Raw genomic sequence first — 15,000 nt, 5'->3', positions numbered from 1 at the left:
TGGCGTCATCATTGGACAACGTCACTGTGACATCCACCTTCCTGATTCGCTGGCGTTGGTCATGTGACGCGACTGCTGAAAAACGGCGCGGACTTCCGCCTTGTATCACCTTTCATTAAAGAGTATAAAAGTATGAAAATACTGCAAATACTGATGCAAATACTGCCCATTGTGTAGTTATGATTGTCTTTAGGCTTGCCATCCTTCCACTTGCAAGTGGTAAGTGATGTGCGCTGGGATCACACACACAGCGGCTCAGTCCCGAATCACTGCTCGTGCGCTTCACTCGCGCGCTGTGTGAGCTGCGCAGGGCCGGAGTGCGCACCCTCCAGAGGGCACTCGCTGTTCAGGGCGGAGTGATTTGGAGCGCAGGATGCCTGCGGAGCCGAGCGTATCCGTGTATTGGCGTTGCTGTGTGCACGCTAATCGTTTTAAAAACGTTAATCTGATGATCCGCTGATACGGTCTAATGTAAACCCCACCTAAGTTTCCCAAAACCATCGTAGCACAAAGATCACCGTTAAATGGTAGAGCGAGCATCACAGTGAACACTCTCTCTCTCCTAGTTTATACCCTGTCCACACTAGGGATTTTGTACCGATACGAAACTACTTTCGTACCGCAGCACCTGTCCACACTAGCAGCTATACCGGTACTGTAGCGGTATAACTGTATCGGTACGAAACCCACAAATGCATGGGTTTCGTACCGGTACAGTATCGGTACTGTAGCGCTTCGCTGTAGTGTGGACAGATGAAGCGGCTCTGTATCGATACAAATATAATGCGCATGCGCAAAGTCACACACCTCAATCGATGTCTTCGCTGAATAAAATAGTGAAGAACGGAGATTCGTTTGTTTCTTTCTCAACTGCCTCGCGCGTTTTATACGATTTGAGAAATACAGACTGTACACTGACAACAAAAAGCACACACACGTTGTTTCATCCGCCATATTCTCGGAAGGAAGTTACTCGGTAACCACGGAAACATTTTGCGCACGCACATTTCAACTTCTGTGAAAGAAAACCGCAAACATTTCTCGCTAGTGTGGACAGATGCACTAAACTGTACCGGTATACTTTGTATCGATACAGTTATACCACTTTCGTACCGGTATTATGTGAACACAGCTTAAGATGCTCTTAGCGTTAAGAGGCTCTTGGGAAACCCAGCCCCGATTGTTTAGGATTGAGAAATCTGTGTAAACGTGAAGCCGAATGTCCGTCTGTAAACCCAGGCGCTGCAGATGAACGCAGGGAATCCGATTGCGCCTATGAGGATGTCATTCAGAGCTTCACGACACCTTTCACATCTCGTAGCTTCATGTTTTTAGTCAGTCGTCGTTTATTGACCTTTTTGTCGGATTGTCTTTATGCGTTCGACACGGTGTGGCCAGATGAAATGTGGAGAAGTGACACATCTCCCGCTCGCTCGTTTGCTCTGTAATCAAATAGAACGAGTCCAATTTCTGATTCTGCACCTGAGCTTGGGATTTATCACCACAACACGCATGTGGGCGGCGGCTTCTTCCCTGGTTTTATTCACAGCAAATAACAAAAAAACTCTTTAGCCCATAAATAGAGGCAAATAGTGCAAAAGTGGATTTAAACCTCAAGTGCTAGGGCCTTGGGTTAATATTTCTAATCCGATACAGTAAATGATAAAGAATAAGATCATGATTATATCGTCTAACCAAGTATCAATGCATGCCTTAAAAGTTCACTGTTTTAAGGTAACTATACCGTGTATCGCAGTTAAAGGACAAGAAGTTACTATGTCTAATCTGATCTGATACCAGTTCTAATAAAAGTTCCAGTAACAATTACGATAACAAAAATATTGCAATTATATCATATAGTCGGTCATCAGCACATGCCTACGGTACATGTTTTTCGAAGGCAGGTATTTTTTTATTTGATGCAAGCCAGGAGGTGCGCATGTGTGTGTGTGTGTGTGTGTGTGTCCCCTCTCAGATTTCCAGATGTGAATCATGCGCAGACTGGAACCAATTTCATTCCTCATCAGTTTCTCATAGAAGGTCTGAGTATGAGAAAATCAAAAAGTGTGTGTGTTCGTTCTCTCCAAATACACTCCCCCCCCCCCCCCCCCCCCCATTTTCTCAGCCTTTGATGTTGAACTTTCGGCTGCTGGACTCTATGAGGCGCTTTAAAATATCTTATTGTTAAAATAAAAAAAAAAAGCTCTTGACTTTTACAGTGCTTTCAGAAATAAAGAAAAAATGTCATAAACATTATACTCTGTTCGGACCCCGAAACCAAAACCCCCTCACATGTCGTGTGTGTGTGTGTGTGTGTGTGTGTGTTTAAAGAACATGGCGTGTCGTTAATCTTATTTTTAATTAAATTGTGATTTTGAGCAAAAATGTGCGTATCGTTTCCTCTCGGATGGAGAGAATAAAAAGAGGCAGGATCCTTCACATTATTCTCAGATCTCAGAAAACTGTTCTGTTGTTTTTTCCTCAGTGGTAAGAAATGAACGCGGCACTTTAACCCAGACTTTGCCGCACTAAAGGAATGACTGATGAAGGTTCGAGCGTGAACAGCACTTGTCGGTTGTCAGGTGTTTTCCATGCAGTCTGTTGTAAGAGCGCCCTCTTCAGGACAGTCTGCGAGAGACGCTTACGGAGCTCTGTGTTAGTTAACTGAGACCCCGTTATTGAGGTTTTTCACCCACGTGACCAAGTCATGTGATGCATCGTTAGGCTGCCATTTTGGACGTCACGGCTCGAATCGGTTTGAATGCGAGGAAGGCGACAAACGAAAAACATAAAAGAAAAAGGAGCGAGATGCAGAAAACACCTTCACTATCCAGCGACGTAGGGCATTTACAGGGCGAGCAGAGGGAGAGGTATTTGCAAAAATTGAGGTTAGCAGGCTTAGAGAGCGACGTTTACCTGCTTCCACCAGGATTGTTCACTGACGTACGGAAGTACACGAAGCCCTCGTCTTTACCTGACTTCGGCCCACATGATCTGTATACCTATGTCGTTAAAAACCAGGCTGGGTAACATGCCTACATCAGCGGGTCGTCCCTGGAGCCGGTGGTCGCCATCTTATTACAGCTAAGGTTTGTTCACATTTTCATTTACTTTCGGTCCTCAGGATAAACAAAATGTTATTAAATGTCATTGAAATAACTTCTTAGTCTGTTGAGACATGGCCCGTTATAAATTTGCTGTTACCAGGCAATGACCAAGAACTGTATTATTAGGGTCGGTGTCTGTGTTGTAGCAGTGCACTAGCAGCTAGCTGTTAGCACTAGCTAATGTCAACAACATAGTAGCTAGTATGTTACTGTAGCAATGTTTACGTTCAGTCATTTGGATGACTGTTAAAATCTTTCAGTCTCAAGTTTTTCCTTTACTGTATTTACTAGTTTACTGTAATTATGATCCGGCAGCTATTTACACCGGATCCAGTGTAAATAGCTGCCGGAGCGCGCTCCGGCTTGCTCCCCCTCAAATTAAGCAGCGCGCTCCGGCAGCTATTTACACTGGATGCGGTGTAAATAGCTGCCGGATCATAATTACAGTAAACTAGTAAATACAGTAAAGGAAAAACTTGAGACTGAAAGATTTTAACAGTCATCCAAATGACTGAACGTAAACATTGCTACAGTAACATACCAGCTACTATGTTGTTGACATTAGCTAGCTTGACCTTCAAAATGGCGGACACCGGGGCGTCACATGACCCTGTGACATCAGGTGAAGTACCTCAATACCGGAAACTGACGCGGTACCGTCGGTGCGGACGGACCGGGGTCTCGATGCAGCGCTGGGCGTGGCGCCGGCGTGACTGCTGTGAATTCAGGGCAGGGAGTTCGAGAGAAAGGGATTCTGATCATGTGACTGCATTCTTTCACACGCCATTAAAAAAAAGAGGTAAATATTTTTGGAGAACCAGATCATGAGAGTTTCCTTATTTCTCTCTCTCTGTCTGTCTGTCTGTCTGTCTGTCTGTCTGTCTCTCTCTCTCTTTCTCTAACTTTCTCTCTCCCCCTCCCCCTTTCTTTCTGTCTCTCTCCCCCTTCCCCTTTTCTTTTTGGCTCTGTCTCTCTCTCTCCCCTCCCCCTTTCTTCCTCTCTCTCTCTCTCTCTCTCTCTCTCTCTCTCTCTCTCTCTCCCTCTGTCTCTCTCTCACCTCCCCCTTTCTTTTTGTCTTTCTCCATCTGTCTCTCTGTCCCCTCCCCCTTTCTTTCTGTCTCTCTCTCTCTTTGTCTCTCTCTTTCCCCCTCCCCCTTTCTTTTTGTCTCTCTCCCTCTGTTTCTCTCTCTAACTTTGTCTCTCTCTCCCCTCCCCCTTTCTTTCTGTCTCCCTCTCTCTCTCCCCTCCCCCTTTCTTCCTGTCTCTCTCTGTCTCCCTCTCTCTCCCCCTCCCCTCCCCCTTTCTTTCTGTCTCTCTCTCTCTCTCTCCCTCCCCCTTTCTTTTTGTCTCTCTCTGTCTCTCTCTCTACTCCTTTCTTTTTGTCTTTTTATCTCTCTGTCTCTCTCTCTGTCTGTCTCTCTCCCCTCCCCCTTTCTTTTTCTCTCTCTCTCTCTCCCCTCCCCCTTTCTTTTTGTCTCTCTCTCTGTCTCTCTCTCTCCCCCTCCCCCTTTCTTTCTGTCTCTCTCTCCCCCTCACCCTTTCTTTTTGTCTGTCTCTGTCTCTCTCCCTCTGTCTCTCACTTCCCCTCCCCCTGTCTTTCTGTCTCTCTCTCTCTGTCTCTCTCCCCCTCCCCTATTCGTTCTCTCTCTCTGTCTCTCTCTCTCCCCCTCCCACTTTCTGTCTCTCGCACTCTCTGTCCCTCTCTCTTTCTTTCTATGTCTCTGTCTGTTTCTCTCATTTTCTCTCTGTACACACAGTGCCAGTCAAAAGTTTGTACACCCCTACTCTACTCGTTCATAGGTGTTTCTGCATTGTGACTATTCTCTACTTCCTAGAACAACACTGATGTCAAACACTATGAAGTAACATCTGGAACACATCAGGAATTATGTGGTAAATTTAAAAAAAGTGTTAAAAATAATACGTTTGATATTTTAGATTCTTCAGCGTATCCAGCGTTTCCCTTGATGACTTTTTCCACACTATTGTCATTCTCTTACCCAGCTTCATGAGGGAGTCACCTGGAACGCTTTTCAATTAACAGCTGTGTCTCGTCAAAAGGTCGTTAGTGGACGAGTTTCTTACCTTCTTAATGAGTTTGAGATCAAACAGTAAATAATAACAATACTGTCAGTAAATATCCCTATTGCACGACTGTAGTAATCCGTACAGTGTTGTGTCAAGAACTGAACAACTGAAGAGAGAGAAACGACGTCCATCATTACTGTTAGACAGGAAGTGACTGTTCATTCAGTAATAAAGATAAAACACTGAATTAGATTGAAGATGTCTCCAAACTTCAGACTGGTACTGTACAACTCTCTCTCTCTCTCTCTCTCTGTCTCTCTCTCTCTCTCTCTCTCTCTCTCTCTCTCTCTCTCTCTCTCTCTTTTCTAATTATCTTTGTGCTTCTCTTTTCATCTCTTGTAAAAGTGATTTTTTTATCTCAGTGGGCCTTCCTGGTGCAATAAAGGTTAAATAAAAAATAGATAGATCGATCGATCCCTTTCTCTTTTCTTTTAATAAATAAGATTGACTGACTGTTGCACCTTAAATTCTGGTTTGGGGTACGACAGCCGGTTACCATAACAACAACAACAACAGCAGCAGCAGCAGCAGCAGCAGGTTCCTGGTGGTTGTTCTTCAGCGGTAAATGTCAGGACTCGGGGTTTGATGTCTGACTGGAGGCTGCAGTAGCTCTCAGTATTACAGATGCCATTATTCACTGATTTTTGAAGAAGTGTTTATGGTCTGAGTCACACCTCAGACTTGAGCAATAATAATAATAATAGTAATAATAATTTATTACTTATAGCGCGCAAATTAACATGAAATATATCATCAAATGCACGTTCTGATCAGAGCCGGGAAACACTCAGACCTCAGGTACACTGAAATAAGTCTGATGCACATTAAATATGAACTGTGGAATATTGGGAATATCAGAGGAGGAGGAGGAGGAGGAGGATAGCAGAATATGAAATGGTTCCACTGATGTGAGTGTGACAGAAATCCTGAAGTGAGTAATATTCCGAAGAATTTAATCACTCTGAACACGGGACGGTTTTCTCACACATGTTTCAGTTCTGCTGAAATCCTAAAGGTCACACCTGATTACTAAGAGCAGGGGTGTGCAGACACACACACACACACACACACACACACACACGCGGTGTTTTACAATCACAGCTTGTTTCTCCTGGATGAGTCTCCTTGGGTTTGTTTTTTTTTTTCCCCAAAGAAAGACTTGATTAGTGAAACACACACTCGTCTGTCTTTAAAACCAAACCGCACACACAAAGACAAGGAATAATCATCTCCAAAAGACATGTGGGTCAGAGTGATGAGAGGAAGGAAGGAGAACTGGAGAGAAAGTGATGGACAAAGAGTGAATGAAAGAGAGAAAGGCAGGAGAGATGGAGAGAAAGACAGAAAGAAATATGAGAACTGGAGAGGCGAACAGAAAGGGAGAGAGAAAGGAGAGGACAGAGAGAGAGAGAGACAGACAAAGGCAGGAATGGAGAGAGAGACCATGAAAGACAGTGAGTGTGAGGGAGACAGAGAGACAGACAGACCGGGACAGTGAGGGAGACAGTCAGAGAGAGAGAGAGAGAGAGAGAGAGAGAGGTGTGTAGATGTTGATGAATAACCTTTCTCTCTTCACGACAGATAAAAGTGATTCTGTTTTTTTTCTTCTCTATTCGTTTTTTCATTTTATCCTCCAAATGGCAATTTTCTCAGAGCTGAGCTTCATCCCACCCACACACACACACACACACACACACACACACACACACACACACACACGCGCACGCCACTGTAATTTATTACTCTTAGGCTGTGACACACACACACACACACACAGAGTAATTTATTACTGTTAGACTGTGACACACACACACACACACACTTTCCTGCTTCACATTACAGAAATTGTATGAGCTCATGTTTTTGCAAAAAAAATCCCTTTTTAATTCTAACAGTTTTAAATTTAAATAATTTTAACTACAGGTGGCACAGTGGTGTAGCGGTTAGCGCTGTCGCCTCACAGCAAGAAGGTCCGGGTTCGAGCCCCGGGGCCGGTGAGGGCCTTTCTGTGCGGAGTTTGCATGTTCTCCCCGTGTCCGCGTGGGTTTCCTCCGGGTGCTCCGGTTTCCCCCACAGTCCAAAGACATGCAGGTTAGGTTAACTGGTGACTCTAAATTGAGCGTAGGTGTGAATGTGAGTGTGAATGGTTGTCTGTGTCTATGTGTCAGTCCTGTGATGACCTGGCGACTTGTCCAGGGTGTACCCCGCCTTTCGCCCGTAGTCAGCTGGGATAGGCTCCAGCTCGCCTGTGACCCTGTAGAACAGGATAAAGCGGCTAGAGGAGATGAGATGAGATATTTATTTGGTAAATATTTATAATCTAATATTTGCTTAATGTCTATAAATCATTCTGAATTGTACAGATATAATCAATTTGAATCACACTGATTCATATCGAACAGGCTGAATTGAATCTAATTGAATCAACTGAAATGAAATGATAATGAATCAAATTCAAACGATTCATTGAATTGATTCTTTGAGAAAGGTGAGATGTCATGATGACCTAAAGAAGATTCACACCACTGATTGTGGTCACAGCGTGATTTAAATGTCTCACATCCAGCACAGTCAGTGAGCTGTCTGTCTGTCTGTCTGTCTGTCTTCGATCCTCTAGAACTTTCTCACACTTTGTAGTGTTATAACTTTGGTACTGAAATGGATGTAGTTGGGATTATACATCATAAATCTACACAAAATAATCCGCAGTATTCCAGGAGTCAGTGGCGACGATGCTGCCGCCACCATGCTTCACTGTAGGGATGGTGTTCTCAGGAGAATGAGCAGTGGCACCGTGTCTCTGTCTCTCTGCCTATCAGTCAAATCTTTCAATCTGTCTGGGTGTTTTTTTTTCTGTCCATCTCTCTGCAAGAACAATGCTATGCAAAAGTTTAGGCACCTCCCTTATTTTTTAAAGACAAATATTGTCTTGGATATATTACATATCTTCTGTATCTCTCTCTCTCTCTCTCTCTCTCTCTCTCTAGCAGTTTAGAATGCAACTGATTTCTGTTGCTGATATCAATCAGACCTCTTTCACTGAAATTAAAATGGAAAAAATAGAGAAACTGGGTGACTTGGAATATGGCGGTGTGTGTGTGTGTGAGCGAGAGAGAGAGAGAGAGAGAGAGAATAATTTTCCAGGTATGCAGTACAGCTGTTTATGTACAGAGCAGCACACTGGAGTTAACCATCATCAATACCACACTGTCACAGTGCTGTACAGTATATAACACCGTCACTGCACACTTACTGATTAAACATCAACTTCACTCCTCTGTATTTAACTGCTTGCTAGTTTACACCTCACTGTTTCACTCCTCACTGTTTCACTCCTCACTGTTTCACTCCTCACTAGTTTACTTCTCATTAATTTACTCCTGTCTACTTCACTCCTGGCTAGTTTTTCATCTTAAAGCGAGACGGCCTTTTGATTTCATAAACTCGGTGAAATTTAGTTCCGTCTGAAATGTGGTGATTGTGATATCTGTTTATTTCTGTAATATCTCACAAAATATCAGGCCATTCTGTGGCTGGGAAGTTATTTAATTTGAGGGGATTAAAGCAAATAATGTGCATGAAATCGCTCGCTTGGCGCAGTCAAGCAGACAGAGGAAGTCCGTGTGCGCATGCACAGGTTTACCTTCTTCTTCTTCTTTTGGGTTTTACAGCAGCTGGCATCCACAGTGTCGCATTACTGCCATCTACAGGTTTCCCTTTGAGCGTGCACTGACAGTTCCATCATTCTGTCGCTAAACGAACAGCTGATCACACCGAGGTGCTCGCTGAGCGCCAATATTTATTAGTTTGGTCCTGCGTTTCCTTTCCTTCGTATATAACATAACGTCTTTTCTTCTTGCTTTCTGTTACTGTAGTCGCTCTTTCACGTTTCATTCGCACACTCACGTCCTCCATTTTTCCCTCCTGTTTCAAATTTGTATCCCACAATGCCTTGCGTGAACGGGGAAAGCCCACCACGTGATGCATGACGTAGTATCTTGAATTGGGTCATGGTGAAGCAGGAAAAAATAGTGGGGAATTTAGGACCATGTGGAGATAAATTCATTAATTGTTCCAAAAACGAATAAAATTGGAAGTCTGTGATTTGAATTCAGTAGCTTTCGGTCACTAAACAAAAATAATTGGGTGTCTGGGAAAATTCTTTTTATGACCTACACTTGAAAATCTGAAAGTCAGTCTAGCTTTAAATACCCCACACAGCACTCCTGTCTCTGTACGGAAGGTGTTGGTAAAAGCACAAAAGTGTCTCTCGTCTCTGTACTGTAGGTTTGTAGCAGAATGCTGCTGCTGTAATCATAAAGCCCATCCGGTAACTCATCCCAGGACTCTTCGTCATAATCTGTTCATACTGAACGTCCTGTAAAGTACACTCTGTAAACTTAATACACTCAGGACTGTTTGTCTTTACGCTTCTACACCCAGACACTGGATTTATAATCTCGCTGTCCCTCGCCAAGAAGACAACGGCTTCCATTTGGAGTCTCTGCCTTTCTTTCACTCTGACTCGCCCATTAGGGATCACAGCACTGAAATCTTTAATTGCTGTTGCACTGATTAATTCTGGGCTTCAGGCTGAAGACGGAGTGAGGGAGTGAGGGAGTGTTACCCCTTTTCCACCAAATCAGTTCCAGGGCTGGTTCGGGGCCGGTGCTGGTGCTGGTTCACAACTCGTTCAACTTGCGAGCCAGCTGAGAACCAGTTTGCTTTTCCATCGCTCACGGTGCTAAGGGAAGCCATGTCATTATGTCGCTGTATACGTCAGTTACGTCGCTACGTTTGCATAAACCTTGGCGCGAACATCGAAGCAAAAACAACACGGAAGAAGCAGCAGCAGCAACAACAACAACAATAATAATAATAATAATAATGATGACTTCGCGTTTGTACAGCTGCGGCTTCTCGTCGCTTAAAAATGGCGATCTTTCGCGGTCTTGTTATTGTTGTTGGTCTTAACAACTCCGCCCCCCGCTGACGTAAGCGGTTCTTTCCTCTGGCCCAGCAGAGAGTTGGTGCTAGCCTGGAACCGGTTTTTCTGGCCCCAGAGCCAGTTCTTTGTCAGTGGAAACAGAAAACCCGGTTTCAAACTAAGCCCCGAACCAGCCCTGGAACTGCTTTGGTGGAAAAGGGGCACCAGTGTAGCTGCTGTAACTGAGAACAGGGACTAACTTGTTTAATGTAACCATAAACAGATAAGTGTGACGTTCTTTAATAAATAATAAAAATGTAATTGTTGGTGAATTGCTGTGGTGTAAAAGGAAGAAAACCTTCAGGGATGAGTGCTGTGACATTAACTCCAGATCATCACACCGCTCTGGCACTGATTAGTTTCCTGTCACAGCACCACACCCAGTGTTTATAAAAAAGATTATTCTCGTCTCATGTTAATTTCCTGGGTGTGGATTTATGTGCAATTTCAACATTTTTCTTTGTGTGTGTGTTTGCAGTACGACAGTGAAAACATGTTCATGCCGGTGCCCGAGCCGAGCCAGGACTTTGTTCCAGTGAACCAGGTGGGTTCATTTCCGTTCACACATTTTTGTTTCTGTGATGCTAATTAAGCAAATTAGAGCTTGAAATCACACTTTTATGGCACGCTAACAAATCCGTTAGCACTTCAGCTGAATCCAGAAAGTTGTGTGTTAGAAAGTGCAAGTGTGTGTTACGGCATAAACAATAAACACAACACGTTCTTTTACTTTTGTTTAGCCAAAAACAGAAAATCTGCTTATTTGTCCATTCAGCTCAGCGTACCTGCAGATAAAAAACAAGAAAAAAACTCATCAAATGACCCAGCAAACACACACACACACACACACACACACTACAGGCATTTAGCAGACGCTTTTATCCAGCGCGATGTACACCAGGGGTTCAGTGCCTCACTCAAGGGCTCTGCAGCCGTTCCTGCTGGTCCAGGGACTTGAACCAGTGACCTTTAATCCCAAACCGGCTTCTTTAACCATTAAGCCATGGCTCCCCCACAATCACAAACACCAGAAATCAACCAGCAAAACAAAATGTTGAAATTATTTTCATAGTAAAGAAAATAGTTTGGATTATTTTGTATCCCTGCCCTGTTTTCTCAGCTTTTGCTAATAAATTATGTTTAAAAAAATAAATGCATAAACACATAAATTGTTGGAATTATTGTTATTAAAAATCTCTCCTATATAACATTTTAATAATTAACCTTTTTCAGAATGTTTTTTTTATTTATTATGATTATTTTTAAACTTCTTTATACATTTTTGTGCCTGGAAATTTTTACAGTTCATCATCTCACTTTCTTTAATGTGACTCATATTTAACGGGTTTTTTTTTCTCCCTGAATGTGTGAAAGTGTAAATCACACCTTTCTCACGCAGGATGAAGAAGAAAAACGGTGCATTTAAACTCACAGTTACTGTATCGTCGTTAAAGTCGTTCTTTAAGTTCAACACTGCCCTGGAAAAGTTATTTTTATCATTTGCATGTTTCTTTTATTCACATTAAAAACTCATTAACAGGTTTAACACTGTGTGTTCGCTCTGTGTTTGCGCTCCAGTTTAACTGAATCGGAGTAAAGAAGGGAAGTTTGGGGCAGAACTGAGCCGTCCAGGGATTATACACGAGTCAAAGTGCACATGAGGCTCTGGATTTAACTCGAATATAAAATTATAGAATGGAGCAAAAAAAAAAAAATTCTGAATCTTTGTACAAACAGTTTTGAATTCTAAGCTTTTCACAGTTTAGACTAAAAAAAAAAAGCTTAGAGTTATTTCCGTAAAACAAAACCCTGCCCTCTTTCCCAACATGTTGTTTATCTACAACATTCTTTCTAAAAAAATCCCCAAAAATTGGTTGCAGTTTGTCCATAAATATGAACCACACCTTTTTTATAGTCTGTTTATCGAACATTATTTTAAAAATGTCAGAAAATCTTTGCTTTTTTTTTAATGAAACTAACCCGCCTTAAAAAGTAGCTCTGCCCTCCTTACCCAGTCTCTGCTTCTCTATACCAGAAAATAATTTAAAATAATTTATAATCTAGAATAATAATTTTAGAATCATTTACATAAAAATTAACTCTGCTCTCTTTTTCAAGTCTGTATTTATATTAAAAAATCCTTTTTTTTGTTGAATCTTAGCCTCACAGTCTTTTCACATCTTTATCCATCCATTACATTCCTTCATCGATTTTTTTTCATTACAACAAAATCTACATTTTATGCGTTGTGTACTGTAGCTGCTAGTAAACAGGAAAGATGTCAATGAACTTAAAAAAACATGACAACAGAGGATGAGCGTGTGTGTGTGTGTGTGTGTGTGTGTGTAGAGGATGAGCGTGTGTGTGTGTGTGTGTGTGTGTGTGTAGAGGATGAGCGTGTGTGTGTGTGTGTGTGTGTGTGTGTGTGTAGAGGATGAGCGTGTGTGTGTGTGTGTAGAGGATAAGCGTGTGTGTGTGTGTGTGTGTAGAGGATGAGTGTGTGTGTGTGTAGAGGATGAGTGTGTGTGTGTGTGTGTGTGTGTGTGTGTGTAGCTCCCCTTTCCCGCAGCCTGTTGAAGGTGGGAATCTTACACCTTTACTCCGCCTCGTGTTCTGTATAAAACGGCCGAGTGCAGAGCGTGGGCTGCGTGCTGTTCCTCCTCTGAGATGAATGATTGGTCATTAAAGAGGTGGAGTCGGCGTCTGTGTAAAAGGGACGGCTGGCACGGCGGGACACGGGCATGACGCTTTTAACGTTCTTCTTTCCGAGACCAGCACAAATACAAATGTCTCCGTCTGCACACCTTTCCACCTCGAATCACTTCCTACTTCCCTTCACTGCAAAAAAACTGAAAACTGAATTTAAGAAGAAAATTCCTGAACACGAGTGAAATGACCTTGCTGCATGGACAGATAATTTTACTTGACAAGACATCTTGGAATAAGTTGGTTACAGTCTAGAACTCGTTTTAATAATCTCAGAATTGGTGTCTTGTTTTCTTCTAATAAGAAATGCTCGATCATTTCAACTGTATTCAAGATATTCTAACTTGTTAAGATATCATTTTTGCAGTGTTCACTTTCTCCTCCAACATATTTCTGATCGAACACTAGCTTTGTTTATACAGTGGTATAAATGTACACAGCTAACAAAAGCACCTCAACACTCAGCTCACCCGCTGTTATTGTTTTGAATGCAGTGCCGGTACGCTCAGGGTATTCGTATTTTACACATGTAGTGTGTTCTACGTCACCGTAGATGCCGGTGCTCTGTTGTGTTTTACCTCTGGTGGCGGGTCACGGCGTAAAAACACACACTTCATGCCAGCTTTATTTGGTTCACTATAAACAACCAAAGCCTGAATATGGAGAGATCTTTGCAACAGGTGATTTGCGTAAAAAGGGTGTGCATGTGTGTTTCATGACTTTTGACCTTTATTGTGTCCTGCTGTAGTTTCCAAGCCCCAAACAGACCACAGCTCAGTGGAAGAGAGAGACTTCTCCTCATCCAGACGCTCATCGCCTGCCACACTGGGTAAATAAGACTCGTGTGTGTGTGTGTGTGTGTGTGTGTGTGTTCACAAACAAAATGCTACTTTAAATATATTACAGTTTATTATTCTTAACTCATTAAAGTAGACTTTTAATAAACTAGATGATGTAGTGTAGAGGCTTCCTCTGGCCACACGGTTCTGCCCAAGCTGGGGCTGCTTCTTCCTGATATGGGGCTTTATCAACCCAGCACTGGGCTTCTTCCCCACAACATTGGGCTTCCTTCTCCGTAACTGGACTTTCCTAAACTTCTGCCCCATGTGGGGCTTCTCCTGCTGCATGTGGGGCTTTTTCTACCTGCCTCAGGGCTTCCTTCATCCAACCTCTGGCTTTCTGTGCAGAACCCTCAGCTTCCTCCTCAGAAATTCTGCACAATACAAAGATTCCTCCACCCAACCCCAGGCTTCCTTCATCCAACTTTGCACTTCCTTTCCCCAGCCTGGTCCGGATTCTTTCCATACCTGGGCTTCTGTTGTCTAATCTACAGAGTTTCCCACCCAGTTTTCATCTGCGTGTATTTTTCTGTTGCACCTGAAGCTTGGTTTTGCTCCGTCTCTGTGCTGAGATCGACAGCACCACGGTTCCTGATCAGAGGTTAAATTTGAGGTTGGAGAACGATATTGTATGTCGCATTTTAGTTGTTAGCAATTTCTGTCACATGTGCACATGTTTCTTGTGTCATTTCCTGTTGCACACCTGTGCTCTCGCTCCTCACCACCAGTGGCTTGTTATTGTTTTGTATTCATCTTTTTTTCCACCTGTTTTTTTTCTCACCTTTTCATGTGCTGCCAAATCTCACCACCATTTCTGTGTTTTTCAGTTTTGCTGCTGTTTCTCAGTGAACTCCTGTCTGTCTGTCTGTCTGTCTGTCTGTCTGTCTCTTCCACGAAACCGTCATTTCTCTTTGTTACTGGATTTTCCTGATTCTGTTCTGTTCTGGTGTCGGTGCTCTGACTTTAAAACACTCAGTTTGCTGTCCCTCTGCTTTATCCCCAGTTGTGATCGGTCAGGGTTTCCCAGGTACACTCGTACACCTGTGTGCCCACTGGCTGGTGTTGGGCTTGTTGGTGCTGGTTAACGTGACTGAGCTCCTTTTCCTGGGATATGACTGACAATAACATGGTAGCCGCGGGGTCTTAAAAGTCTTAAAAAAAGTCTTAAATGTAATATTCCAAAATTAAGGCCTTAAAAAGTCTTAAATTGCTTTGCCCAAGTCTTAATTTTTTAAACAAAGGTCTTAAATTTACTCATACTGTTCTACAATAT

General features: G+C 42.9%; 2 protein-coding genes across 3 annotated transcripts in view; both read left to right on the top strand.

Annotated features, from left to right (window-relative positions):
• LOC132864475 (NLR family CARD domain-containing protein 3-like) overlaps positions 1–15,000 on the top strand; it is a 1,256,659-nt gene that overhangs the window by 702,383 nt on the left and 539,276 nt on the right. The window lies entirely within an intron of this gene.
• Positions 10,665–15,000, top strand: part of tox (thymocyte selection-associated high mobility group box) — a 66,841-nt gene continuing 62,505 nt past the window's right edge. For both annotated transcript variants that reach the window (XM_060897905.1, XM_060897904.1), the window contains exons 1-2: positions 10,665–10,726; positions 13,637–13,717. In XM_060897905.1, coding sequence (XP_060753888.1) covers positions 10,676–10,726; positions 13,637–13,717 — 132 coding nt within the window. In that variant the 5' untranslated portion in view covers positions 10,665–10,675. The remainder of the gene's footprint in view (positions 10,727–13,636; positions 13,718–15,000) is intronic.

The sequence above is a fragment of the Neoarius graeffei genome, chromosome 17 (genome assembly GCF_027579695.1).
Source record: "Neoarius graeffei isolate fNeoGra1 chromosome 17, fNeoGra1.pri, whole genome shotgun sequence".
In the NCBI taxonomy this organism is placed as follows: Eukaryota; Metazoa; Chordata; class Actinopteri; order Siluriformes; family Ariidae; genus Neoarius; species Neoarius graeffei.
Note: the sequence above shows the minus strand (reverse complement) of the source record. Positions and strands in the feature narration are given on the sequence as shown.